Source organism: Myotis lucifugus, unplaced genomic scaffold, assembly GCF_000147115.1.
Source record: "Myotis lucifugus unplaced genomic scaffold, Myoluc2.0 scaffold_87, whole genome shotgun sequence".
NCBI lineage: Eukaryota > Metazoa > Chordata > Mammalia > Chiroptera > Vespertilionidae > Myotis > Myotis lucifugus.
In genome coordinates, this window is record NW_005871135.1 from 3,398,540 (window position 1) to 3,426,185 (window position 27,646).

The 27,646-nt window shown below is 40.6% G+C and overlaps 1 protein-coding gene across 1 annotated transcript in view; it reads right to left on the reverse strand.

Moving 5' to 3' along the window:
- The window catches only part of C5 (complement C5), an 83,820-nt gene that overhangs the window by 7,144 nt on the left and 49,030 nt on the right, over positions 1 to 27,646 (reverse strand). Inside the window, exons 23-36 of the mRNA XM_006091105.3 lie at positions 24,118 to 24,207; positions 22,707 to 22,916; positions 22,175 to 22,250; positions 20,126 to 20,285; positions 18,175 to 18,270; positions 16,371 to 16,542; positions 13,036 to 13,238; positions 11,315 to 11,467; positions 8,175 to 8,237; positions 6,220 to 6,301; positions 5,182 to 5,233; positions 1,921 to 2,023; positions 767 to 841; positions 545 to 650 (exon numbers count right to left, since the gene is read on the reverse strand). Of these exons, the coding sequence (XP_006091167.1) occupies positions 545 to 650; positions 767 to 841; positions 1,921 to 2,023; positions 5,182 to 5,233; positions 6,220 to 6,301; positions 8,175 to 8,237; positions 11,315 to 11,467; positions 13,036 to 13,238; positions 16,371 to 16,542; positions 18,175 to 18,270; positions 20,126 to 20,285; positions 22,175 to 22,250; positions 22,707 to 22,916; positions 24,118 to 24,207 (1,641 nt within the window). The remainder of the gene's footprint in view (positions 1 to 544; positions 651 to 766; positions 842 to 1,920; positions 2,024 to 5,181; positions 5,234 to 6,219; positions 6,302 to 8,174; positions 8,238 to 11,314; positions 11,468 to 13,035; positions 13,239 to 16,370; positions 16,543 to 18,174; positions 18,271 to 20,125; positions 20,286 to 22,174; positions 22,251 to 22,706; positions 22,917 to 24,117; positions 24,208 to 27,646) is intronic.

The following is a 27,646-nucleotide window of genomic DNA, read 5'->3' on the forward strand; positions in this document are numbered from 1 at the left end:
ACTAAATGGACTTCTCTAAAAAGGAGAGGTTCAATGAAAATGAGGCAAATAATTTAAAAGCTGGGAATAATCTGCCCTGGCTGAAGTTCTCAGTGGTTAGAGAGTGTTGCCCCACGCACCGAAGGGTTCCAGGTTCAATTTCTGGTCAAGGGTGTGGGTTGCTGGTTTTATCCTCCCTCCCTCCCTTCCCTCTCCCTCCCTCCCTCTCTTCCTCCCACCCTCCTATCTTCCTTCCTTTCCATTCTCTCTGAAAATCAATGGGAAAACTATCCTCATATAAGGATTAACAAACAAAAAGAAAAAATAAAAGAACTGGGAGCAAACTAATCCAGTTATTTTTTAAAATGAAGAAATGAAGGGCCAGAGAGGGGAAATGATTTGCTCAAAGTCATGCTGTAGTTTGTATGTGTAAGTTGGGACTTTTGTGAAGAGTAAGTCCTCAAGAGGCAATATATAACATTTACAGGCCTCTAGTGGATTTCTAATGGTTCTGTAATGAATACAAAGTAGTCCTCTGGAGAAATTTCAGAGTAGAGTTGGTTACCTGGTCTGTGGTATTCATACACTGTGAAAGTAGCAGGATTCAGAAACCCAACTTGAAAAAGTTCAACTATCCGAAATCGAACGCAAACAAACTCATTGGAAGGAATCTGTTTGGCAAATTCAAGGTTTAATGAAATTATGAGAGAGAAGAAACTGATAATATTTTAGCTTGTACATTTTGAATAGTAATAGTAAATAAAGAATGATGGGAGGTGGAACTTACCGAATTCAGTTGCAGAATAACATGCCCATCTTTGATTTGGTAGTCAGTTAATACTTGATCCACCCCTTCTACAAGCTAAGGGAGGAAAGAGAAAAGCTTGAATTTAATTTTATGATCTTTTTGTTTAAATGCATTCACCCGGTAATGAGATGTTAGATAATGGTGACATAAACCACTATTAAAAAAAGTGGGGCTCCTCCTCTTGAAAAAGTTGGAACATGCTATCACATGTACTCACAGTTTTTGTGCCATGGAAATATATGTCCTCACTTTGTTAGCATAGATAGTGAGTTAGTTAGAAAAGGGAGCAAATGAAATCAGACATTAAGCCTGATTCACTAGGGAGTTGAATTGGACATTAAGCCTGATTCACTCTGAAGCAGGAAGGTAGCCCGGATTACTGAGGGAGGGATAAATAAGGCAGGTCACTAGGCGTATATGCAGTAGAAGCCAAGATGGCGAAGGGAAAGGAAAGTTCATGCACAGTAGAAACCAGATGACTGCAGAACTTTGGAGCACTTGCAGTAGGAGCTAAATGAACTATAAAGGGGTGGAGTCTAGCCTGGGAAAATCTGGGAAAAGAATCAGATTGGATAAGGGCATGGAATGCCAGAAGATCCAGGAAAGGAATTGGTTAGGAGGAGGGACCAACCCAAGCCTGGAAAACCCAGGAAGTAGATTGGAGAGATGAAAGCAGGCCTGCTCCTTCTGAAAACCAAGAAAATATATGGAAGATTATCAAGGCTCTCGGAGCAGTTGTTGTTAAAGCCTGCCCACCCTCTACATCAAGCATGTCTAACTAGCGGCCCGCAAGTAGCATGCCTTGTTTATTTGGCCCGTGTTAGCCTTAGAGTTTGACATGCTTGCTCTACATCCATAAGGGCTTGTTGTATCCCTTCATTCCAATAAATCTTGCCACTATTAAATTTCTCCCACACGTGTGCCTTTGAAATTCTTTTCTCACTGCACTGCAAGAACTCATTTACACCAGCAATAACTTCACTGAAAAATCAAAATTTAGGTAGGTTGTTGGTTTGGAAAGAATATTCTGGGTGATTCTTTGAAAGTGACATATTTGAGTTAGAGGAAATATCTTTGTAAAATAATGCAGTAAAGAAAACCAAGAATTCATAACAATATACAAAAAGATTTACAGCTCTTAAGTCTTCTGTGTTTGCATTGACTCCAGTAGGCAAAGAGATATCCATCACTGCATGGGAGGACCCGGATGATGATTCTTCTTTACTGTGTTTGTAGCTAAAATAATTAGAGATTATAAAATGGAGTAAATAAATAGATAAGATTCTTTAAGAAAAGGCTACGTTCCTTGATAGGCTTTCATTTTCAAAGTTGGATCTCCACCACAACATATGCATGTCAATCTCTGAATTTTTAGTTTCAAGAGGCCTTTTAATCATCTATAGCAGTGGTTCTCAACCTTCCTAATGCCGTGACCCTTTAATACAGTTCCTCATGTTGTGGTGACCTCCAATTTCATTGTTACAAATTGAACATAATTAAAGCATAGTGATTAATCACAAAAACAATATGTAATTATATATGTGTTTTCCTATGGTCTTAGGCAACCCCTGTGAAAGGGTCGTTCGACCCCCAAAGGGGTCGCGACCCACAGGTTGAGAACCGCTGCTCTATAGTAACTCTTTACTCACTTCACTAATAATCTCAATAGAGATGGTAGAATTCATAAAAACCATTCAGTCCAAGCTCTTAACTACTTGAGGAAACTGAGGGTGAGAGTAAGGCACCCGACTGAAGATCAGTTACATTACTGGTTCACCTCAGAGCTGCATTTTAGTTCTCATTTTAGTTCTTTATCTAACAGAGCATATTCAAAGAAGAAAATTAGTTGTATATTGTAAAAAGACTCAATAAGCATGGTCAGGAAAATACTGGAAGGAAATATACTAAAATATTAGCAGCTATTTTTTCTGCATTGTGAGATTACAAGTGTGATTATTTCTTTTCCATGCGTTTCTCTATTTTCTAAATTTTCCACAAAAGGCGATTTATTTTTAAAAAAATGTATGTTTTTTTCCCCCATCACTGTTTATCCCTTCTATGCCCTTTTCCACTTCGACCCACCTCCCTCCCACTTCTGCAATCACCACACTGTTGTCCATGTCCATGAGTCCTCTTTTTTCTTTTCTTTTTTTTTTTTCTCAATCTCCCCACCAGAGCTGTCTGCCTACTCTCTATGAGTCTGTCTCTATTTGGCGTGGTAGTTCAGTTTGTTCATGAAATTCCACATATGAGTGAAATCATATGGTACTTGTCTTTCTCTGACTGGTTTATTTCACTTAGCATAATGTTCTCCAGGTCCATCCATGCTGTTGCAAAGGGTAAAAGTGTTGGTAAGGATGTGGAGAAAATGGAACCCTTGTGTGCTGTTGTTGGGAATGCAGATTGGTGCAGCCACTGTAGAAAGCATTATGGAGTTATCTCAAAAAACTAAAAATGGAACTGACTTATGTCCCAGCGATTCCACTTTTGGGAATTTATCCAAAGAAACATGAAACACTAATTCAAAAGAATATGTGTACTTCTATGTTTTTTGCAGTGGTATTTACAGTAGCCAAGATGTGGAAGCAGCCCAAGTGTTCATCAATAGATGAGTGGATAAAAAGCTGTGGTACATTTACACAATGGAATACTATTCTGCCATAAAAAATGTTTTAAGGACTATCCTTTGTCTAGGAATTGTGCTTGTGGAACATCTAAGGAGTAAAGCAAAGGGAATAAAATGGAAGATTTGCTGTTTTGTGGGGGTTTTTTTCTGGTAAGAGAGAAAAGAACGCTGAAATGGGGATTCAGGAAACTTGGGTTTTAACCCAGTTCTGATGAGAGTTTTCCAAAACCATCTTCCCATTTTAGAGCTCATTTTCTTATTTCTAAAATTAACTATGAAGAAGTATAGACTTGTGTTTTAAATTTATCTTTAAAATTCCAAAGTTTTAAGTAGAGTTAGAAGATTAAAAATGAGCAAGCTGGTGGGTCTGAGACTGGGGACAGGGGCATAATGTGGTTCTGCAAAGATTGATTCCAGGTTCTAGCTTCACCTCAAGGTGCTTCAGAGGTAGCTGGACATTCAAGAGTAGAGCTTGGGCCCTGACCAGGTGGCTCAATTGGTTGGAGCATTGTCCCATACACCAAAAAGGTTGTGGGGTTGTTTCCTGGACAGGGCACCAACCTAGGTTGTGGGTTCCATCCCTGGTCAGGGCACACAGAGGAGGCAATAATCAATGTCTGTCTCTCTCTCTCTCTCTCTCTCTCTCTCTCTCGCTCATCAATAAACATATCCTCAGGTGAGGGGTGGGGGGAAGAGTAGAGGTTGGAAGAACAGGATTAAAGGAAGAAACTGGGAAACCAGCTTTATAAGAGGGAAAATGAATTGATCTCACCTAAAGGAATAAGTATTAGTGAAATGGGAGGTATTTGAGTTAGTGAGTTGGCAGAGGATCTCTGGTCCCCAATCACACTTCATAGAGCATATATGAAGCAGACCCTATTTAAAGTTCTAGATGTATTATTTACCATAATAATTTAAAATATTGTAAGATTTCTGGTTTATAAAAATTTAACTCCATTCCTCACCAAGTTAACAATTTAAACAGAATATAAAGCAACTTGGGATGTAATATGACATCTGGACGTGTCCCTAATTGGATGGGTGAGTGTCACCAGAAGCAGAGAACTCTTGCTCACAGATGCAAATACTTTGTCAACAGGATGGAAAGGGGCCTCCTGAAAGGAAAGTTTCTATGAAAAGTTGCTGGAGCCTTGATGACTGATTACCATGGTGACGGTTTCAACCACAGAACAGAAACCTTTCTTTCAAGAAGCCCTTTGCCTGCTGCCAAAGACAGCATACTTTCCCAAAGGCATTTTGTTCCAAGAGAAGGAGAGAAATAAAATCCCTTTTTTCTTTTCTTATGAATGCAACAGAGATGTTGTAAAAAGCTAAGTACACGAAAGAGGCCCTCTGAACACAGAAACTGTGTGCTGGCATTTTTTTTTAATCAGGAGAGAGAATATTAGGAGGCAAAGAATTCTTCACATGATTCAGTACTACACAGTTACTTATCCAATGTAACTTCAGCATCACAGAGCCAAAAGCATATTCCATCTGGCTTTTTTGAACATTCTGTCCCCAGTTTACAAAAAAAATTTAGAGTGTTTGAATTAGAAAATGGCCAAAAACAGGAGGAAAAACTATATATGAGCAAAAAATGAAACTCGTCTGTATAGTAAATAGCTATTTAAAAATACCTGTTATGTTCTACATGTGAACAAGTGAACAACTTTGCACCTTAAAATTCAAAAAGATGTAGAGCAATAATATAATGGTAAATGTGAGATCTTGAAGTCTACAGTTCCTTCTGTGGAAATGCGCTCACCTGGCACATGCTACTAGGCGCTTGTATTCCGAGGTGTCTCTGAAGTTGGATGCTGGCACACACAACACACAAACAAGCAAACAAACAAAAAGGAGAATAAGCTGTTTTTAACTGTTTTGAACTCATCTGAACAGAATCATTAATGAGCAGGTCTCTGAACACACTTAAAAGTTATTTGTGATTTGGAAGTTGGCACCTGTGGTGATTTTAATGAAAATTCATGGCTACTGACAATACCAAGAAGTCTTTAAATCATTAGAACAATATGTTGCTCTCAAATAACTTATAATTTAAGGAAGGAGTCATTTAAGGTAAATATGTATTGGTAACATGCTTGGGGGAGGTTGTAGGAGAAAAAGCAGATGCCTGGATTCATGGGTAGTTGGAAGGTTTTGTGTAGGAAGAGGCCTCTGAGCCACACAGGAAAGCCATCAGGACAGAGGAGTAGCACACACCCTAACCCTGGGGTCACGCTTAGAGGAGGACTGGAGTGTGCATGTGGACTCGCTTTTGGACTGAAAAGGGAGAACCAACCCACCAGACGAGGGATATGAAGGCCACACATAGAAGAAAGGGTACATTAATAAAAGGCCATAAGTACTGGAGAGGCCAAATTGAAGATGGAGGCAGAGAAATGTGTATTTGTCAGAACCCTTGGAATACAGAAAGGGTAAGGGGTGGAAATCCAACAGGATGATAGGGAAATTCAGGGTCCTAGAAAGGAACATTGACACTAAAGTAACAGAAATTCAAATATCTGAAATTAGCATCCTTAAAGAGTAAATTAGTCAAAACAATTTCTTGATCAATAATGCATACTTTTAGCTTAGTTATTGTTACTTAATACCAGTTTCTAACTATTATTAAGGAGTTATTTCTATTATAATAAATGGCGGTAATGTTTACTCTGATGTCAATCTGCTAAAGAATTTGACGAGGAAATTTTTATTTTGGGGCCAGTACATTTTCCCATTCAGTGAAGCTCTAAGTCACTCTTTATGCTTAGGCAAAATTATAGTGTAAATCATGCTGTTTTACCGTCCATGTCCTGGGCGTCAATTTTCAAATGAAAGCTGCAAAATTCTTCAGAGGTACCAATTTTGTGAACCACAGTTGCTACCTGCATTGGGACAAGTAAACAAGATTATATTTAAAGTGGGAAAGTGTAAAAGGTATTCTGGTAGGACTGCTGTTGTAAATGGGATGCTTGAAGTATCATTTTCAAAATCCAGTGCAAATGGTGTACAATCAAGACCCATTTTCCCAGCAGCTGGACTTCTGGCAAACTCCACAACCTGAAACAGCTGAGAAGCCCAAATTAAGCAAAAACTGCCAGGCAGAATCTTGGTCCAAATTCTATGCAGTTAAATCTGAGCAACTCACTCTTCCTAAGATGTTCATCTTTGAGCTTGTACACTCCAATTTTACACATAACAGTACAAGAAAGTGTGATTTTCTCCTTGTCCACATACCACCATGGTAAACAAGAAATTATGGGTGTGTATGGATGGGAAGGGTTGCTGCCAGAAGTAGGTTTATTGAAGCAACTAGAAGTGATAGAAAGTGGACAATCCATGCCCTGCGCATGCAATCTGATAAACAGTCTTTGAAAGAATCAATGTATCCTATATAATAAAAGGATAATATGCAAATTGACCGAACGGCGGAATGACTGGAACGCCTGTGGCCCCTCCCCCTGGCCGGCCCTGCCCCTGAGCGGGTGCCCCCATTCTGATCAGGGGCGGGGCTGGCCAGCAAACCACCCACAGCCCCTCACCCCTGCCGGCCCCACCCCCGAGTGGGTGCCCATACCCCGATCATGGACGGGGCCGGCTGGCAAACTGCCCGTGGCCTCTTGCCCCAGCCAGCCCTGCCCATGGCCCCTCACCCCACCCAGCCAGTCCATCCCCGATGACCGTTATCGGGGGCAGGCTGGCTGGACCCCACCAGTGCACGAATTCGTGCACCGAGCCTCTAGTATCTGTGTGTGTGTGTGTGTGTGTGTGTGTATGTGTGTATATATGTGTGTGTATGTGTATGTGTGTATATATATATATAAAAGCCAAGCAACCAGAAAGAACAGAATGACCAGAATGACCAATCGCTACAATGTGCACTGCGGCCAGCCAACCTCCTGCGGCCCCTCCCCCCCATTGGCCCACTCTGATTGGGTCCCGATTGGGGGCAGGGCTGGTGGAAAACCTCCCACAGCCCCTTCTCCAGGCCAGCCCAGCCCCGATCGGCCCTGATCGGGGAGGGTCAGCCAGACCCCACCTGAGCACAAATTTGTCCACTGGGCCTCTAGTTAAAGATAAAAGTATAATTAAAATAATCAATAGAATGTTAATTTATGCTCAGAACACATATTTCATTTTATTGTAGTCATTTAGTGGCAAGTTTTCCTAAGCTGTTTACGAATGTCTATGTAGTCTATAGCTAAAATAAAAGAAACTTAAGCCCTTACATATATATATATCAATCCCCAATGATGCTGTATAAATAAGATGTGACTATGTTACTAATCATAGAAAACATGAATACATGTGTATGCATATACATATGTAAGCATAATATTATATATGTACAATATACATATACATATGTAAACACAAAATTATACCTTCATAATATATAGGGTGGGGCAAAAGTAGGTTTACAGTTGTGAGTATGTGAAACTGTTTATTCTTGTATTATTAGTTATTAATTGTTATATTATTTTCCATACAAGGAATTATAAACCTACTTTTGCCCAACTTTGTACGTATAATTATATACAGACTATATACTTACAAGGTTTGAAAATAGCCATTTTCAAAAAGAAATTGTGAGGACAGCTACTAAGATATCTAAAAAGAATTAGATAAATGAATCCCACTTAAGTCATAGTTACCAGAGCACAGATTTTTTTTAACTTGTGGCAAAAAAAGTTATTTTATGTTACTTAATGCATGCACATAACTCCCAAATAAGTCAGTTCTGAATGAAATACTTACATGCACTGTAGCCAAGCCACTGCTATATCCACTACGGACAATGAGGTCATCATTGAGAGGCACCTAGGAAGGTGGATGGAGAAAGCATGCTTTCTTTTATTATTTAAGAGGGAGAGAGGAGAGCAATGAAAATAATGAGCTGACACCTGCCAGCTTCCTCTCTCAAAGCTCTTGTGAGATTAAATGTGCATTGAAGATCCCATGCACATAGTAAAAAATCCTGGAATTTCCTTTCGCTTCCACATGTAAATAAGGTTTCTGAAATAGCCTAAGTAAGCCATCAACACCAACATGTCAGAAGTCACTTTGGTTACATTGTCATTTTTTTATGGTCTGGTAAAACTGGATCTTCACCTCCTTTGCCAACTAAATAAATTCCTTTCAGTGCCTAGCATCCTATGTGCCAAAGGAGATCCTTTTCATTAGCAAGAACAGGGAACCTCAACATAACTCTAAAGAAGGTGTAATCTATCTTTGTCCCTCCCACCTCCTGCTTTGCACACCTCTTTCACCTCCTAATGGTTTGTTTTCTCTACTTTCTCTGGTCTCTTTTAATAGAAACCTTGGCACCTCACCCAAACTCACTAGTAGCCCACCCAAGCCTGCCAAATCCTTAGGTGCTACTGCTCTTTTTCCCACTCTGCTAGGAGGAGACTTGAAGATATGAACTGAGTTAGTTCTTCTCCTTCTAGAGAAAATCTATCATACGAATGTTCTCCAATCTGTGCAAAGCATGGGAGAGATCATTTTGAGCAAGAGGCCTGAAGAGTTGGTTCTTTGCTCACTCCAAGGCTGCATCCAGCCTGCCTTTCCCTTTACCTATCACCCTAGAGCAGTGGTTGGCAAACTCATTAGTCAACAGAGCCAAATATCAACAGTACAACGATTGAAATTTCTTTTGAGAGCCGAATTTTTTTTGAGAGCCGAATTTTTAAAACTTAAACTATATAGGTAGGTACATTGTTATTAACTTAATTAGGGTACTCCCAAGGGGCCAAAGAGCCGCAGTTTGCCGACCACAACCCTAGAGCAATAGGGATTCTGTGTGAATGAAAGGTTGTCAGGCCTTCCTCAAAATTTTAGTAAATGTAGGTAAATAGGCCAGCTTTCTTGTTCTCCCTGATGGGATATGGCAGCATTTACTGGAAAGCCAGTAAATCATGATACTGCAAGAGAGAAGGGTTCTATGGACAAATAAGTGACTAATAAGTTTGGCAAATGTACACTCCACTGTGCCCATAGCCCATTTTCCCCCAGAATCACCACACTTAGTCACATACAGATTAAAGACAAGGGAATCCTGTACTAAAGAACTTATTTAACTTCATTAAACTAGAGTGCCCCACCAAACATTTTTTTCATATAACACATTTGAGGAAATGCTGGAGTAGAGAATTCCAAACTAGATAAAAACAGTCCAGGTTTCACACAAAGGCAACATCATGAGCTGAGGTTTAAATTATTTTAAGATGACAAGAAGCCCTTATTGGCATTACTCCTATAAGAGAAGAATAATTCCAGCTACCTCAGATGGTGGTCTACCATGCTCTTCAGACCAAGAGCTCCTCATTAGAGCTCAGACCCTTGCTCAGAATGTGAATTTCTGGTGAACTCTAAATGTTCCCAGGGAAAGGTTACCAAACTGAGGGCCAAAACCACAAATGCCTGCAGCGGCCCAGGCACCAAGCAAGGATGGACATAAGTCAAATACATGCGTCACATGACTGGTGGGGACTGTAACAAATCGAAGAACGCATGCCACTGCTACAGCATCCTATTGCTAGATCTTTGTCTTTTGCATAAGATTTTGAAAATCAGGTTGAAATCTCTGAATTTTAAATATTGGAATATATCTATGTCTACATCTACATCTATATCCACATCCATCTTTATATATATACATATACATACACACAGGGTGGGGCAAAAGTAGGCTTACAGTTGGGAGTGCATGAAACAGAGTTTATTCTTAATGTTATTATTATTTACCAAAGGCCCGGTACACGGACTCAGGGATCGAGTCAAAACTGGCTCTCTGACATCCTCTGAGGGGTCCCGGATTGCGAGAGGGCAGTTCTTGGGTGACGCACCTCGGGATCAGGCTCCCTCCTCTCTGGTTCTGAGTGCATCACCCGAGAACCACAGCTGCCAAGTGACCGCATCTCGACAGCTCCTGCATTGAGCATCTGCCCACTGGTGGTCAGTGCACGTCATAGCTACAGGCTGGTTGGCCAGCTGCTTAGGCTTTTATATATATAGATTAATTGTTGTATTATTTTCAATATGAACAACTGTAAACCTACTTTTACTTTACTCTGTATATTTGCTATGAGCTATTAGCTTGCAATTTTTACATTAAATTTTATTTCCCATGCTTATGGCTTTTCACAAACAAATTTGTGGAGAATGTGGACAGTAAGAACTATCTCTAGTTATTTGTACATTTAAATATATCTTAAAATAATCTAAAATGTGGTAATTAGAAAAATAGGTAATTAAAAAGCTGTATATTGGCCGTTACTATTATTAATAGTTTTTCCAATGTGTCTTTCTCTTTTGAAAATTGTCATAGGCTGTCAAGGTTTTCATTTTTAAAAATGAAGTAGTAGCAAAGGACATGGGCAAGTTGTTGGAGGACCTAAGGGTCAATTCCAATTTAGCCACAGTCTGCATATGTGACTAGGCCAGATGGAACCACTGGAGGACTCCCAAATTTGTCTTCTCTCTTATTCTTCTGCTGTACTTTTGTGCATGCTATTCTTTATGTCTGGAATGTTCTTCCATTTCTTCACCTGGCTAAATTCTTTCAGATTTAACCTGCCCATCTGGATGCCTTTGACAAACTCCTCTTCTCAGCCTGACTCAGGAGGTCCCTCTCTGTCTTTCCATGCATCTATCAAGGCTCATATTTTTCACTGTTGGTTTAAATGACTGTCCCCACTCCCTTCCCACATACACACAGGTTCTTTGAGCTTTACTTTTGAATCTTTAGTGCCAGGAAAAAGTAGGCACCCCTGCTTAGGACACAGAAGGCACTCATTGTTTAAGTAATGAATAGATACATTTGTAAAACAAGGGGGGAAACATGATTTCAAAGGTCCCATCCAATTATAAAATATTATAAAACATCTTTCATTTACCTCTACTGGTCTTCCAAGGAAATTCGTCTGTGTTATCTGATAATGATAGAAGTCACCTTTATGCTTGTAAGAAACACTGATATCCATATTCAGATGGAGTTTTTTAATCAGGAGTGAATATTCTGTCAGGCCCTCGATGGCATTAATTGTATCCTATCAACAAGCAGCAAGGCACAAAAACAGGTTTAGCTTATTTATATGCTCTCTGTTTACAAGTACCCTTTCTTATGGATGGGGCAGTGTTGTCGGGAGATGAAATTTCAACTGAGTGACACTGGTTAAGGGCCCCCTTGTGGAGGTGGAAGGAAGGTCTCTCCTTCCCCAGAGACAGGAAGGATGTGTGGCTTCAGGTCCAGATTCTCCACAATCCTGAATGTATATGACCACAGGCAAGTTGCTCTTTGAAAATGATTCCAACTCCTTGCATGACTATTTTCTTTTCATCCTTAGGCTTCAGCTTGAAGCCATAAATAAGCTTCCCCTTCCCTTTCTTAAGGTTCCTCCTTCCGCCCTTTAGAGCATTCATCTCAATTTGTAATACTTTTATGCATTGTTTCTTGTTGGCCTTCCCCATTGTAATGTAAGAGTCAGAGGGCAAGTATTATATCTTTCCTGGAATCTATTACATTTAGTAGTACACACATGGCAGATATTCAACAAGTATCTGTTGAAAGGATAAATGGATGAACTTAATTTTTCTGGATTTCCTCTTTCTCATCTATAAAATCAGGAAATGTAACCACATCAGAGTTTTCAAATACATGGCTATCCTGTCTGCCCATGTCTTGGTAGCCAATGCTAACCAATGCATCACTATTTCCTGCTAAGCCTATAGATCAGTGGTTCTCAACCTTCCTAATGCTGCAACCCTTTAATACAGTTCCTCATGTTGTGGTGATCCCCAATCATAAAATTATTTTCATTGCTACTTCATAACTGTAATTTTCCTACTGTTATGAATTGTAATGTAATTATATATGTGTTTTCTGATGGTCTTAGGCGACCCCTGTGAAAGGGTCGTTCGACCCCCAAAGGGGTCGCGACCCACAGGTTGAGAAACACTGCTATAGATGTACCCAAGATGAAACACATTTGCCCCCCAGAATTAGATGATCACTAAAGTAATTCTGAAGAACCCATGTAGCTCTAAGTTTTATATACATATGCACACACTCTGTAATTTCCCAAAAAAATCCAGGGAACAGAGAAGATATAAACATTTGAACTAACCTTGAATATAGATGTATACTATACAACTATACAATAGTTTTAATGTAAAACATACGTATTCAAATGAGTTTACCTTGGTAGATAAACATGTAACAATCAGTATTTCTCTCAATTTTTGTTTATTTTAGGGGAAGGGAACATCAGTACCTTTGTCTACATGGCAGCCACTGTTTATGACATAGGATATAACATAATTGCTGATACCCTTACTAGTCATTCATAATCATTAAGAATCATAAAGGAAGTGTTTGACTTACAGAGTCAGGAGAACTGAGTTTTTATTTTGACTCACCCACTAACTCCCTGAATGAACCTCTCAGGGTTGATTTGCTCCTCTGTGTTAGAAGGGTGTCAATGAAGATAACCTCTAAGAGCCCTTTGATTCTAGTCATTTACTCCTATCTATAGCATGCCAGAATGAGTGTGAAATGTGTGGTGAGGAAGGTAGCTAATATGTTTCAGGGGGATGAGATAAGAAAAAGAAACATTACCTGGGTTGAATAAAAGCCACCTCCATACCTCTGCTCTTCAGATAGCCACTTGATGATTGGGTTAGCATAATTCAAATCATTCAAGTTCAAAATGGTAAGTAAAGCATAGGAAGTGGTTTCCACCATATGTGCTGTACCAGTGTTAGGTACAGGGCTATCCGGCTGTTGATCATCGTTCCAAAAGCGATAACTGGATGAAATACCTAACCATCAACAAATCATATAGATTAATATAGATTTATATGATTAAAAATGTGAATTTGACATAGCAAATCTAACAGATTTTTAGCAGTTTCTTCCAATAGAGGCCTTCTGATTTCCAGAAGTTTCTTATTCTTTTATAAAAATTCCTCAAGGTGACCAATACAAAACAAGATCCTTTAATACAGTGCCATTTGTCTTTATTTGAAAAGGTCAACATGGAATGCCCACATCTTTTAGTAGCTGAGGATAGTTCTGAGACTCAATTTCCAATGGGGTAGGGGTTTTCCACCACACCAACAACCAATTCTTGGACATCTGCAGGGTGCTGGAGAATTGAACTCAACTTTGACCCTATCTACTCTGAGATAGATAACATCAAATTTCACAGGTTAAGAATCAGCCCTACAAGATGCTTTCTCCCCCAATCCTCCAATTCAGATGCTAATCCCAAACCTTTGTTGTTACCTATACATCAGACCAACTGGCTATAAATTGGAGGTTCCAAAGACCCTCCCCACAGGCATGATGACTTTGCTAAAGCAGTTTACAGAACTCAGAGAAACATTTTACTTACTCAATTAGGGCAAGGTAGGGGGAAAGGGTACAGAGCTTCCATACCTTCTCCAGGTGTACTACTCTGCCTGAATCTCTCCACGTTCACCAACCTGGAAACTCTTTGAACCTTGTCCTTTTGGGGTTTTTTGGAGGCTTCATTGCATAGGCATGTTTGATCAAATCATTGGCCATTGATGACTAACTTAACCTCCAGCCCCTCTTTCCTTCCCTGAAGTTGGTGGTGGTAGCAGGTACTAAAAGCGCCAACTCTCTAATTACATGGTTGGTTCTCCTGGCAACCAGCCTCCATTCCTAGGTTACCTAAGGACTTTCCAAAAGTCACTTCTTTAACAAAAGACAACTTTATTGCTCTTAGCACTTAGGAAATTCCTTGACAGAAAATAATTACATTCTGGAAATTATGAGATCACACTCAAAGCCTGAGTTCATTCAGTCTTTTATTATCTACTTCTAATTTAAAGCACTAAACGTAATTTTATATATGCAGCACTTTTCATAAATTAGGTTCTAATTATATTTTTTCATTATTGTTCTAGTAATTTAAACTTGTCACCTCAAATTCTTTTTTAAAACAAATTATTTAAAAAAACTGTAAAGCATATTTAGAAATTATATTTTGAAGATTAGTGAAAATTTTGATGTGTCTGTTTAAAATTCAGGATTCCATTATTTGCATGACTTTATACAAGATGTTATCCTTTCCACTCAGAGACTCAGGTTTGCTATATTTAGAATGAAAGATTTGGTGTTTAAGATACTTCCAGCTCAAATATTATTTGAATTAAGTTCTCTTCTGGCTCTTAAATTCTATATTTTATGATCCATATCTTATAATACTCAAGACATTTGTTTGGTGTTAGTATAAGTATTGCATAAGTGGTTTTGAGATATATGTTAAAATTCAGTTATTTTTAAATGATGACAGAAGTCACATTTTATAGATGGTGACAAACCGCATGTAAGATATATTAAACTTTTAGAAAACATCAGCCAAGAGAGGGCTCAGAAGTGCTCAACCATGCCCATGCTGATATAGGCACATTGGCCAATCATCACTGTTACTCTCTATTTCTTTACTCTTGACTTATAGGAAGCAGTATCTTTAGTCTTCAAAGTGAAATATATACCTTTATAGCCAAACTGGTACAATATAAGCTAAATAATGCACTCCTCTGCTCAAAATCCTCCAATGTCTTCCCTTCTCACTTAAAGTGGAAATTAAAGTTCCAGGGCTCTCACTGGCCCCCCTGGCACCTTGATGGGAAAGAGACACAGACACCCCTTGCTCAGGTGGAAGCAGGCCCAAACCACACGCATGGGTGGGGAAGTGGAGCAAGGGCTGGATTTCAGTCTCAATTCATTGGCTTGCTTGAGAATCTTGTACATTGCACAACTATATACCGGAGTCCTGCAGAGCTCCTGTAATGACCTCCAAGGCCCTACATAATTGCTTCACCCTTTTTTCCCCTAACCTGATTTTCTATCCCTCATCTTTCTCCTCTCCAGCCACACCGGCCTCCTTGCCATTCTCAGAGCACCAGGCACACTCCTACCTCGGGGTATTTGCACATACTGTTACTCCACCAAAAACACCCTTCTAGATGGCCACTGGCTGGCTTCCTCAACTTACCTCCTTCAGCTTTCAATTCAAATATCATCTTCTCAGTGAGGTTTAAGCCTCATCACCCCATCAAAAATTACAACCTTCCAGCCTGGCTGGTGTGGCTCAACGGTTGAGCATCGACCTATGAACCAGGAGATCATGGTTCGATTCCTGATCAGGACACATGCCTGAGTTTGAGGGCTGGTCCCCAGTAGGGGGCCTGCCGGAGGCAGCCAATCAATGATTCTCTCTCATCATTGATGTTTCTATCTCCTTCTCTCTCTCTGAAATCAATAAAAATATGTATTTTAAAAAATTAGAACCCACCACTTCATCCTGTCTTCCTTCTCTGCTTGATTTTTCTTCATATTACCAACCTATTCACTATATGCAATGTTTTATTTATTTATCACATTGTTTCTCCTTAATGAGAATGTAAGTTTCATGAGGGCCTGGATTTTTCTTGTTGTTGCTGCTGCTTTATCCCCAGAGCCTAGAACAGTGCCTGATACATAGGAGGTACTCGATACATATTTATTAGATTTAGGAATGAATAAATATGTACTGAATGAATGGCACTTATTACATTGCATTTTTAAAAAATATTTCTTTATTGATTTCACAGAGGAAGAGAGAGGGAGAGAGAGAGAAACATCAATGATGAGAGAGAATCATTGATTGGCTGCCTCCTGCACACCCCCCACTGGGGATGGAGCCCGCAACCCAGGCATGTGCCCTTGGCCGGAATCGAACCCGGGACCCCTCAGTCCGCAGGCTGACGCTCTATCCACTGAACTAAGTCGGCCAGGGCTACATTGCATTTTGATGGTTTGTTCCTTTAGGGCAGTGATTGTGTCTTACTCAACTTTGCATGACACACCTACTTCCCAGAATGACCAGATTCTATATACTTAGTAAACGCTTGCTGAAAAATGTATGGAGCCAGTCATACCTTTAACTAAAGCTTTCTTCTTCAGGGCTGAGACAATGGAACGAAACTGTGAGTGAGTTGTATCTCCCAGGGAAAGAGCATAAGCAGCAATGGCCAGTGTGAAGGTGCTCTGGGCCGAGAGGGCATTTTCAAGTAGAAATGAGTCAGCTTCATTTAGAGCTGTGTTGATTTTCTGGAAACAAGGGAAGAAGATACCTATGTTTCTTTGTGAAGCATCAACCTATCAACTAATGTGAACTACCCCCATGTGGCACCATCCTGGGGTAGACAAAATAAGGGGTGGAAAGAGAAATAACCTAATGGAAATGGATGGTGTCTGGCAGAAGCAAACCCTTCCCAGAGAAGGAGCAGAGCATAATCTCAGAAGTGAAAATGAGGTTGTCCAAATTGGGTCAAGCTTTTTGTGCCTGAATTCTCATCTCCCTCTAGAGCAGTGGTTCTCAACCTTCCTAATGTCGCGAACCTTTAATACAGTTCCTCATGTTGTGGTGACCCCCAATTTCATTGTTACAAATTGAACATAATTAAAGCATAGTGATTAATCACAAAAACAATATGTAATTATATGTGTGTTTTCCGATGGTCTTAGGCGACCCCTGAAAAAGGGTCGTTCGACCCCCAAAGGGGTCGCGACTCACAGGTTGAGAACCGCTGCTCTAGAGGTTTTCTACTTTAGTTTCTACTTCCAAGTCATACCTAGCCTCCAGGAAGAAAAAGCACTGAGCACAGACACAGCTTTCATCATCCCCCACCCCACCCCCAGCATAACTGGGACAGATTCACATTTTCAAAAGGAATTTTACTAAATAAAACCATAACTAGCAGAAAAAACGTTAAGCTGCCAAAGTACTTTTTGGTCCTAAGGATTCCTGGAAAAAAAGTTTCTATTACTTTGTCCTGCGACAACTAAAATAGTTATTTTGGACAAGTGGTTAGGAGAAAGTGCAGTGCAATGCTGCTAACATCTTGCCTGGCTCCTTCTCTCCCAGCTCCATCTGTGTCTCACTCATGTACTGCTAGGTGCCAACTGGTCCTCTAGGCCCCTGTGAACTGGTCCTCATCAATTATTTTGTCTTGTTAAACATAAATAACAATTATCTTGAAACAAATGGAAAACATTATTTTGCTTTATGGTTCAAGTCCTACAAATTCCCTTGGGTTTTTTTCATTTTCATTCTGAATGCTGGTTTGAAGGACTTGCCTAATTTACTTCTGATTTGTAGGCAGGAATGCTTAACCGCAGCTCAGGGACCCATCTCTTCCCAGATCAGAGCTTCATATCTGTTACCCCTTTGAATCTTTTATGTTGATTCACTTAAGTGAATCCTCTCCTTTCTCCCCCCAGCTTACAAGCAAATGAAACAGCAAACATATTATTGTGTATCCTCAGTAGTTCCATGATATAGAGTGCTTCAACAATAGATAAGAGTCATATACATATCATAAGATTTGGCAGAGATAAAAGAAGGAAGCTGGGATACTGAGCCATTCTCTCATCGCAGTCAGAAGTTATCAGTTCTAATCCCAGCTCTATAATTCAGTAGCCTGTGAAACTGCACAATGAATTCATCTGTCCTATAGGCCTCAGTTTTCTCAACTGTCCAGTGGGTTGGATTAGGTGGTCTCTAATCGATCATAATTCTGAAATCCTTTGATTCTGGAGTTATAGTTACCTTCAAGGTCTGCCAATCCCCTCCCGCCCTCTCCCGCGCCCCGCCCCCCCGGCCCCGCCCCTCAACTCCCTACTCCAGTAAGGTACAGAAATAGATGATGGGTGTTAGAGAAAAAAAATCCTCTTACTTACCACTAGGGGGCATATATCAAAAGCCTTTCTAATTCCAATCACAGTAAAGGCTGTAAGATATAAGGTGCTCTCTTGGGCTTCAGTAGACAAGGTACCCTAAAAATAATGATAAAGGAGAGTGAAGTGGTGTCTTTAAAGCAAAATGACCTAGTTCTAATCTCCATTTTGAGCTTAATATCCCTCTCTCCCTTCATACCTTCTAGTTGGACAGGTTGCCATTTCTCAGTAAACCCTGTGTCTTTCTTACTTTTTGCCTTAATGTGCCCTTCTCTCCCTCACCTCCCCACCCTGAAACTCTATTTCATACCTCTTCACCACATTCAAATTCTTCCCCTCCTTCAAAACCCTGTTAAAATGAACAAAACAGCTCTAGCTGGTTTGGCTTAGTAGATGGAGTGTCGGCCTGGGGACTATTCTGGTCAAGGGCCATGCCTGGGTTGTGGGCTTATGCAGGAGGCAGCTGATCAATGATTCTTTCTCATCATTGATGTTTCTATCTCTCTCTCCCTCCCCATTCCTCTCTGAAATCAATAAAAACATATTTTTTTAAAAAAAACGAACAGAGCTCTCTTTAAAAAAAATGCACAAAACACTATTCTGCCACTACTCTCCTATATTTTTTTTCTCTTGGGGCAGTGACATTCCAATGCAATGCTTCTAAGACCTTCCATGAAGTGACCTCTAATACCTCTCCAGTTTTATTTCATGTAACTCACCCCCTAGCTCTCTTGGCCTCAGTTCTTTGAATGAACCATCCTCTCTCTCCACTTCAAAAATGCCAGGGACGCTCCACTTGGAACACTCTTCCTGACTCCCTCCTATCTAGCTCTTAGGAGGTTGGCAACTCATTTTTTTTTAACTTCCCCAATCTAGGTTAGATCCCCTGCTTTCAATGAAACGATATTTCCATTTTCTAAACATGTATCTCACACTTGAAATTACCTACTCAATGTCTCTGCTAGATCATAAGCTCTGTGGCCTCAGTGACCACACCCGTTTTGTTCACTGTTGTGACCCTACCATGTAGTACTTAGTTCACTTTCAATTAACATTTATTGAGCAAATGAATAAACATACACATTAATGTCTTGATTAGAATCATTAGTATTTTTATTCCACTTTCCCTACCAGTGTGTGAGCTCCTTTGTGGCAGGACACTGCCTGGTCCATCCTTCCCACTCTTCCTCCCCCATGCTGCCCAAAATAGGCCCTGGCACGTATTAGGTGCTCAGTGAATAGTTGTTGAATGAATGTAGACAGATGGATGAATGGGATGGACATCTTAAGAAAAAATAATTGTTATAGCATTTTACTCTTCAAATGCCATTTTCAGTTGCCCCCTTACCTAGAGAGAGTCCTAAGCTGCTATTGGTCCAACAGAGGACCATTATGAGACTCCTGTTAGCCAGGGAGCTCCTTGTGTCTGAAAAAAATTTTCTAAGGAGTATAATATATTGGATCAATATTGAAATTATTTTGTATGTCAAACATATCAAGTAGATTCTAATCTCAAACAACACTTTGTTACACTTTGTAATAAATTGACCTCAATCTCTCTTTCCAGCAGAGAGTAAATAGAGCCCTTCCCATCTTTCATGATAACACCCTGCAGCCTTGACTTGTAAGAGAGCTTTGAACTTCAGGTACAGATTCCATACCAAGGGTACATGGACAGTTAGTGCATTCTACCTGTTCCGGGATCTCTAGCACTTGCTCCCTATGAACCATCAATGCCTGTTATATAAGATGTCTAAAATAGCACTTATCTGACCTATACTGGATGGTCTAAAGAGCAATACAAGACCTTTCAAATTCTTTGTCTGTATACAAGAAGAGCTTCTTGCAGGAATATACCTATTTGTTTCCTCTCTTCTCATCCTAAAATAGGATGAGAATGAAATTCGAACTTGTAAATAAAACTATTGCTGATCTGAATATTTGGTTTCCTTACCCGTAATTTTAGTGGTTGATAATGGGAATATTCCTTGAAAGATCCATTTGCTAGTTGACAACGTTCAACCAACCAGGTCAAAGAATTACAAATTGAGTTTTGGTCCTGAGGTAAATATTTATGTAATTGTCCTAGTACTCTTAAAACAAAAGCTGTTAACCTTTAAGACAAAAATCAAATAAATAAACATTTAGAATTGAATCTCTTTTGGCTGTCACTTTACAGTGTGTTTTAGTTCATACAGTGTTTGTTCTTTAAAAGTAAACATTTTAAAACATGCAATTCCAAAGTAAGTTGTCATCATTTTACAAGAGAAGGGAAGATTTTAGGAAGATCTCCAAAAACATTCAGTCAGCAAGTGGGAGCCACACATCTTCTGTGATTGCAACACTGTTAGCCCATACACAAGCTAAAAATTGATGTCTGATGAAAAAAATTTTTTTAGGTTAAAGACAATAGAAAAACAAATAGTATTGACTCAAGGCACTGACCCATGAAGATGAGATGTGGGAGAGCAAAATCATAAAATTCTAGGTTATAAAATTTGTACAAACTATCAAGTCTAAATCCCTGTCTGAGGCCTGAACACCCTTCCCGAACATCCGTGGGAATGTTTATCTGCTTCCCCTTGAGTCATGTCATTGACTCAGGACTCATCATCTCACAATGAAGCTTTAATGACCATAATTACCCAGTCAAAAATCAATTTAAGCCTTTACTAAAATCTCTCAAAGAATACCAGACAGGATCTAATTCACAATCCCCATATTGCCTCTTATACACTTCATTCCTCTCCTCTAGTTCCCTCACTCACTCAACTGCCCTAGATCTGCCCATTCTTCAGCTCCTCAGATGCCTTTGAGACACTTGACTTACTCTCTCACTTTAAAATTTTGTTTTCATTTTCCTTAAAAAATTAAAGATATATTATTCATTATACTTTTTGCATATTTCCTGTATTTCTCCCCCCCCTCAAATTTTTGAAAGTATTCAGGTAGAAGCCATTTTTTTCTATGTATCTATTTCTCTCAAGAACTTATGGAATTGGGTCTAGGACAGTACACAAGCGTTTCTATGTTTTTGGCTGAACACTATCCACTCAGTTTTGCCCAGAACTCCTGAGAGGTTCTGGGTGTTTACTGAGAGGCTGTCACATCTTCTTGTGCGGGTTTCTGTTCTCCAGGCATTTAGTTCCCAGCTTCTGTTGTGGTGGTTTTCAGTCTGGATCAGCATCCACCCACTGTATCCTGACTGGTGTAGCTCAGTGATTGAGCATCGACCATACACATGGATCAGTTGTCTCCTGCACACCCCCTACTGGGGATTGAGCCTGCAACTGGGGCATATGCATATGCCCTGACTGGGAATCGAACCAGAGACCTCTTGCTTCATGTGCACTGAATAAGGGAACAGAGAAAGACCTGAGGGAGGTAAAGAAGCCAGCCATGCTGATACCTGGGGGGAGCATTCCAGATAAAAGGAATAGTGAATGCAAAGGCCCTGAGTTGGAAGGATGGCTGGCATGTTTGAGGAACAGCAAGGAGGCCACTGGGGTTCTAGTGGAATGAAAGAGAGTAGAAGGGGATACAGATGGGGAGGTGAAGTGGGGCCAGAACAGGGAGGGCCTTATAGATCCTAGTAAGAACTCTGATAAAATGGGAAGGTTCTGAATGGTTTTGAATGGCATGAACTAACTTATATTTTAACAAGGTCATTCCAGACGCTGTGCTGCATAGACTGAAGAGGGTCAAGAGCTGAAGCCAAAACAACCTAAGGAGGCTAATGCCATAATCCAGGTGAGAGGTAAGAGTGACTTAGATCAGGATGGTATAGTGCAGTTGGTAAGAAGTAGTCAAATTCAGGGTACATTTTGAAGATGCAGCCAAAAGTATTTGATGGATCAGATCTGGCTTGTAAGAGAAAGAGCAATGAAGGATGACTAGGCTTTTAGCCTGAGCAACTAGACAAATGAAGTTTCCATTAAGGTTGTTATTCTTTAGTTAATTAATCAACTACTATATAAAATGCAAATCAAAACCTTCTACTTACCAAGTACTAGCATCTCCACCTTTCCACATGCTATAAGAATAGTCAGGATTTTTGTAGGACATGATGCTTATCATCCCTAAGAGGCACCAGAAAAAGAACAGAGTGCTTCATTGACCTCCATATCTACTCAAAGAGTGCTTTATTAGCCCCTGGATAATAAAGTGGTAAATTTCCCTTGATGTTGGGCAGCAAGCATATGCTCTGTGGCCAACAGTGAATTTAGCAAAGGAAGATTACAAATCACCTGAATTGGGAATTATCAAGTAAAACATTCTGAGCTCATTCAAGAAGGGAGGAAGTGCTTTGGAATGCAGGTGTTTTGTCTCTCAGCCATGCAATTTAGAAAGTTAAGCCAAAATGCAACAGCAAATAGTATTTATTCATATAGTAGAGTCTATCTTATGATTTTTTTGCTGGAATGCTTTTATAATTAAGCTTTTGTGTAATTCTTAACATAAATATTAGTTTAATTAAACTATTGGTTTAAAAAACAAAAGATTTTTATGTACAGTATGTGAAATAGATATTTTACCTTCTTTTAATTTTCTCTTCAAGTATTGTTTTTCGGTTAATGCATTTTGAAAAATGTTCCAATGATGTCCTGCTTCCAGGTAGTGATAAACATAGAATACTGGGACAACGCTCATCAATTCCGCCTCTGCATTTCCCTTGGGGAGGTTGGTAAGCATATCAATACCTTCCCGACTCAGAACTGCAGACAAGACCTCACCCATAAGTAGTCCTGAAACACACAACAATTCAAAAGAGGCACAGTTAATGTCTATTAATTTCTGAGTAATCATATATTTTAAATAGAGATAAGAGCAAGCATCCCTATTCTTTCCTTTTTATCTAGGCAGTTGAATTACTTCTCAGAACTGGGGAGATAAAAAATAAAAGATCTGGTTAGGAAGATAGATTTTTTTAAAAACACACCAAAAGTAGGCTTAAAATACCACTGTTAGAGTCCAGCCAGCATGGCTCAGTGTTTGAGTGTCGACCTGGTTAGGAGGTCAGTTTTCGATTCCCGGTCAGAGCACATGCCTGGGTTGCAGACTCCATCCCCAGTCTGGGGCACGCAGGAGTCAGCTGATCAATATTCTCTCTCTCACTCCCTCTCCCTCTCTGAAATCAATAAAAATATATTTTAAAAAATACCACTGTTATATGGTGGTAAAATGGTGTAATACAGTGAGTAGATTACTGCATAGAGTACATGGCAAATTAATTGTCATTCAATCTGATAGCATTAAACATTGTAACCTTATCGATCAGTTGCTTCCCCAAAGCAAAGCAAAGAATCTGAATTTGTGAATGCTCTATGAGTGCTGTGAGGGTCCTGTCCACAACTCACTATGCAATCCTGGGCAAACCACTTTCTTATACACACAAGGTTGCACAGGAGTTAAAAAGTCCTTGCCAGTACTAACATTCAGTGATTCCAAGATCTTATCTGAGATAAAGTGTAATCAGGATCTTCTATTATTTTGATGATATGTCATTGAATTGTAAAGGCTGGAGACCAGCAAAGTCACCACTTTTGCAAATGCAAAAGAACCCTCTGGGATTGGTACCTGAGCAGAGCAGTACTCAGTTTTGGGGCCATTTGCAGTTCATAAGGCATTCTCTGGAGCAGGACTGGCCACTAAACTCATGGAAAGTTCTTAAGTCTAGAAGCAGCTTCACCTGCATTGAAGAGAAATCTTTGGGCCAATGACAGCTCCCAACTTCCATCATGGAGAATAAGTTTCCATTGAAATCAGGCCAGTGGAAGAAGATAGCAGGGAAAGTGGTCAGGGATTTGAAGGAGGGAATAATTGTAGGGTGAATTTGTATATACCACTGAATAGAGAAGAGGAGAAATAGAATAATCATGACGATATTTGAATTTTGTTTGAAGCACAAAGTGAAATGATAAATAAAAATGGCATTTGTTAATTTACCTTTTACACTCACAATCCTTTTGACTTTTGTTTTGGGGACCAAATCTAATGGTACCCTGTATGGGAACTCCTTTTGTCTGCTAACGACACCTGAAATAAATTTTTAAAAAAGTTATTAGATTTACAGAGTTCTTGAGGGAAGACTATTAGAAGATTATTTACAAGGAATCTTCCAAGGAATTAAAAAAATAAAACTGTTTAATAATAATAAAATAAAAATTTTATAAGGGAGTTAAAAATAATTAAGGATTTTTATCAAACTCTAGGCTTTTGTAATTCCTTTAAATAAAAGATTAAATTTGACTGTAAGCTTTCTGGTTATTATAAAATAGGAAACAAATAGGTTATATAAATCTTATTCACCAGTAAAAATGAGATAGTCACTTTGTCCAAAGAGAAAATTGTTCTTGGAACTGAAATCTAAAAATAACATGTAATTCCTTAGTCAAGGAAATGTGAAGATTAGCTCCATTAGGAAACAGGCCCTCAAATTCTTTCCACCATCTCTTCTCAGTCTTACTTAGATACTTGTTCTCTATACATTATAAGAGTTTTAGCACACCAGTATCAGAGCATTTTTCTACTATAACTTGTTTATTTCATAAGGATGATAATATTTACCATTTTACTGATAGAAAAGCAAGGACTCTGCTGAGCTCTTTAAATGCAGTTACATTGGATCCTCACAACATTCCTATATGCTAGGTGTTTATTATTTTTATTTTATAGATGAGGAAACTGAGGCTTAGAAAGTAAATTGTTCAAGGTCACACAGCTACTACAGATGGACCTGTGATCTGAACTCCAGAAATTATACTGCAGAGTCCACAGTAGTCATCACATATACTCCCATTGTCCTTATAAGAAAGATCTTAGGGCAGGAACCATCTCTTATTGAATACTGTAGTCCCAGCATTTAATACAGTCCCTGGCACATGGTAGATGCTTTAAAAAATAGTGACATTTTGCAATTTAATGGACAAGTCACATGGCTTTGCAGAAGAGATAGGAACATTCCTCAGGTAACTTCTTTCTTCATTAATCTTTGATAAATGCTGAGGTTATAATCTATGTATATAAAAGCCTAAGCAACCATAACTGAATGACTGGAACAACCAGTGACCAGTCACTATGACATGCACTGACCACCAAGGGGCAGACACTTAATGCAGGAGCTGCCCCCTGGTGGTCAGTGCGCTCCCACAGTCAACTTCCCATGGCCGGCTGGCGATGTCAACGTCAACTTCCCATGGCCGGCTGGCGATGTCAACGTCTGGTGTCCGTTCTTTCCACGCCCGGCCTGGCGACTGTCGCCTCCTCTTCCAAAGGCCCCGGGCTGGGATGGGGAGCCAGGGGTGGGTGGTGGCGGACACAACACCTTTCCCAGAGGGGCCGAGGGCTGGCTCCCTCCTCGGGGCTGGCGGCCAACCTTCCGTGCCCTGTCTCTCCCCAAGGCTGGCAGGCCCTGATCGGTCCGCCGCCTGCCCACCATGGTGGTGGCAAGGGAAGGAGGAGGGGGGAGGGGGGGAAACCGTGCAGTGGAGGGGTGCCAGCGTTGGCGTCTGGCGTCCGTTCCTTCAACACCCAGCCCAGTGACCATTGCCTCCTCTCCCAACCCCACCAGGGCCTTCAGGGCTTTGGGCTGGGATGGAGAACCGGGAATGGGTGGCAGGTGTGGCCCCTTTCCCAGAGGGGCCAAGGGCCAGCTCCCTAGTTAGTGCCAGTGGCCAACCTGTTCCCTGACCCTCCCCTCGGCTGGCAGGCCCCGATCGGCCCGCAGTCCCCCTGTACCTCCCCCTGGCTGGCAGGCCCCGATCGGCATGGCCCTGATTGGCCCTGATCACCGGCCAGGCCTAGGGATCCCACCATGCATGAATTCATGTAGCAGTCCTCTAGTATTAAAATAAAACTCGGTGGATACATTTAAGAGGTTTGCAGTGTCATTGAAAGAGCATGGAGTCCAGAAAGAACTTACTCTATATGTGACTATGGGCAAGACACTTAGTCTTTCTATGCCTTGTTTTACTTATCAGTTAAATAATAATGGTAATAATATTTTCCTCAAAGGGGTTTTGTGAGGGTAAAAATAATATAAACAAAGAATCGGGCAAACAGTTCATGCACTATATATGGTACTTAATGACAGCAGGTTTTTAAAAATTATCTTAATTTGATCCATTTTTCTCACTGATACCTGTTCTTTACTATTTCAATTTTCATTATCAACTCTCCTACCAGATGGAAAAAGTACAGAAGAGAAACCTAACACTAAGAGAAGTCAATTTTACTCCTTGCCAGACATAAAAACATTCCATATAAAGGTAGATGTCACGCAAATTAAAACATTTAAAAGTTGAATCTGTGAAACTAATAAAATATACAGCAATATCTTTGTTAACTAAAGGTGTGGAAAGGCTTCTTTATAATTACCCCCCCCATTATCTTACGTAATAATAGACAAACATGTAAATTGACCATCCCTCTGCTACGCTCACCAGCCAATCAGGAGAGTATGCAAATTAACCCAACAAAGATGGCGATTAATTTGCATACGTACACATGAAGTGGTGGAGCAGCGAAGATTGAAGGCTCCAGCCTGAGTGAAGGCCTGGGTCCCGGGTGCCGGAGGAAAACCGGTGCCGGCAGCCAGGGGAAGGGAAGGCCTATTGCACGAATCTCTTTGTGCAATGGGCCTCTAGTATCTACACTAATAAAAGAGAAACATGGTAATTAGCGTACGACCGCTACCCTTCCCATTGGCTAATCAGCATATCCTTATGCAAATTAACTGTCAGCCAAGATGGCGGCTGGCAGCCAGGCAGCTGAAAGCGAACATGAGGCTTGCTTGCTCCAGTGACTGCAGACTCCAACGTTCCCTGCCTGACTTGCCGGCCTCTGAGCTACAACTCTAAGAAACTATGTTGCAAATATAGAAGCTAAACAAAACCCCAGAAAAAAGCTTTCAGCCAGCCGGGATCTCAGAGCTAGAGTTATACATTGTTTTGATTATAGCAGCGGAAGCCTCAGAGCTAGAGCCAGAGCTAAAGCTGGCCCAGAATAAAAAAAAAAAAAAGAAAAAGAAAAAAAGGAGTGGTTGGGAGCTTCAGTCAATTGCCAGCCTGAAAGCAGCCCTCAGCTCCTCACCCAGACTGGCCAGGCACCCCAGTGGGGACCCCCACCCTGATCCAGGACACCCTTCAGGGCAAACCAGCCGGCCCCCAGGCCTCTATCCTATATAGTAAAAGGGTAATATGCCTCCCAGCACTGGGATCAGCGGAGCCACGAGGCCTCCTGGCACCGGATCAGCGTGACAGGGGGCAGCGCCCAAACCCCCTGATCCCCCTGCGGCTCTGTGTGTGACAGGGTGGTGGGGGCCCCAAATCCCGCCCCCCCCCCCCAAAGGGCCCTGTTTTTGGGGTTAAAGGGAAAAGCCAAAAACCCCCCCCTTTGGCCCTGCCCGAGGGGTAAAAGGGGGGGCCCCCCAACCCCCTTGTCCGCCCCTGTTGTGTGTTTAAAAGGGGGGGGGGCC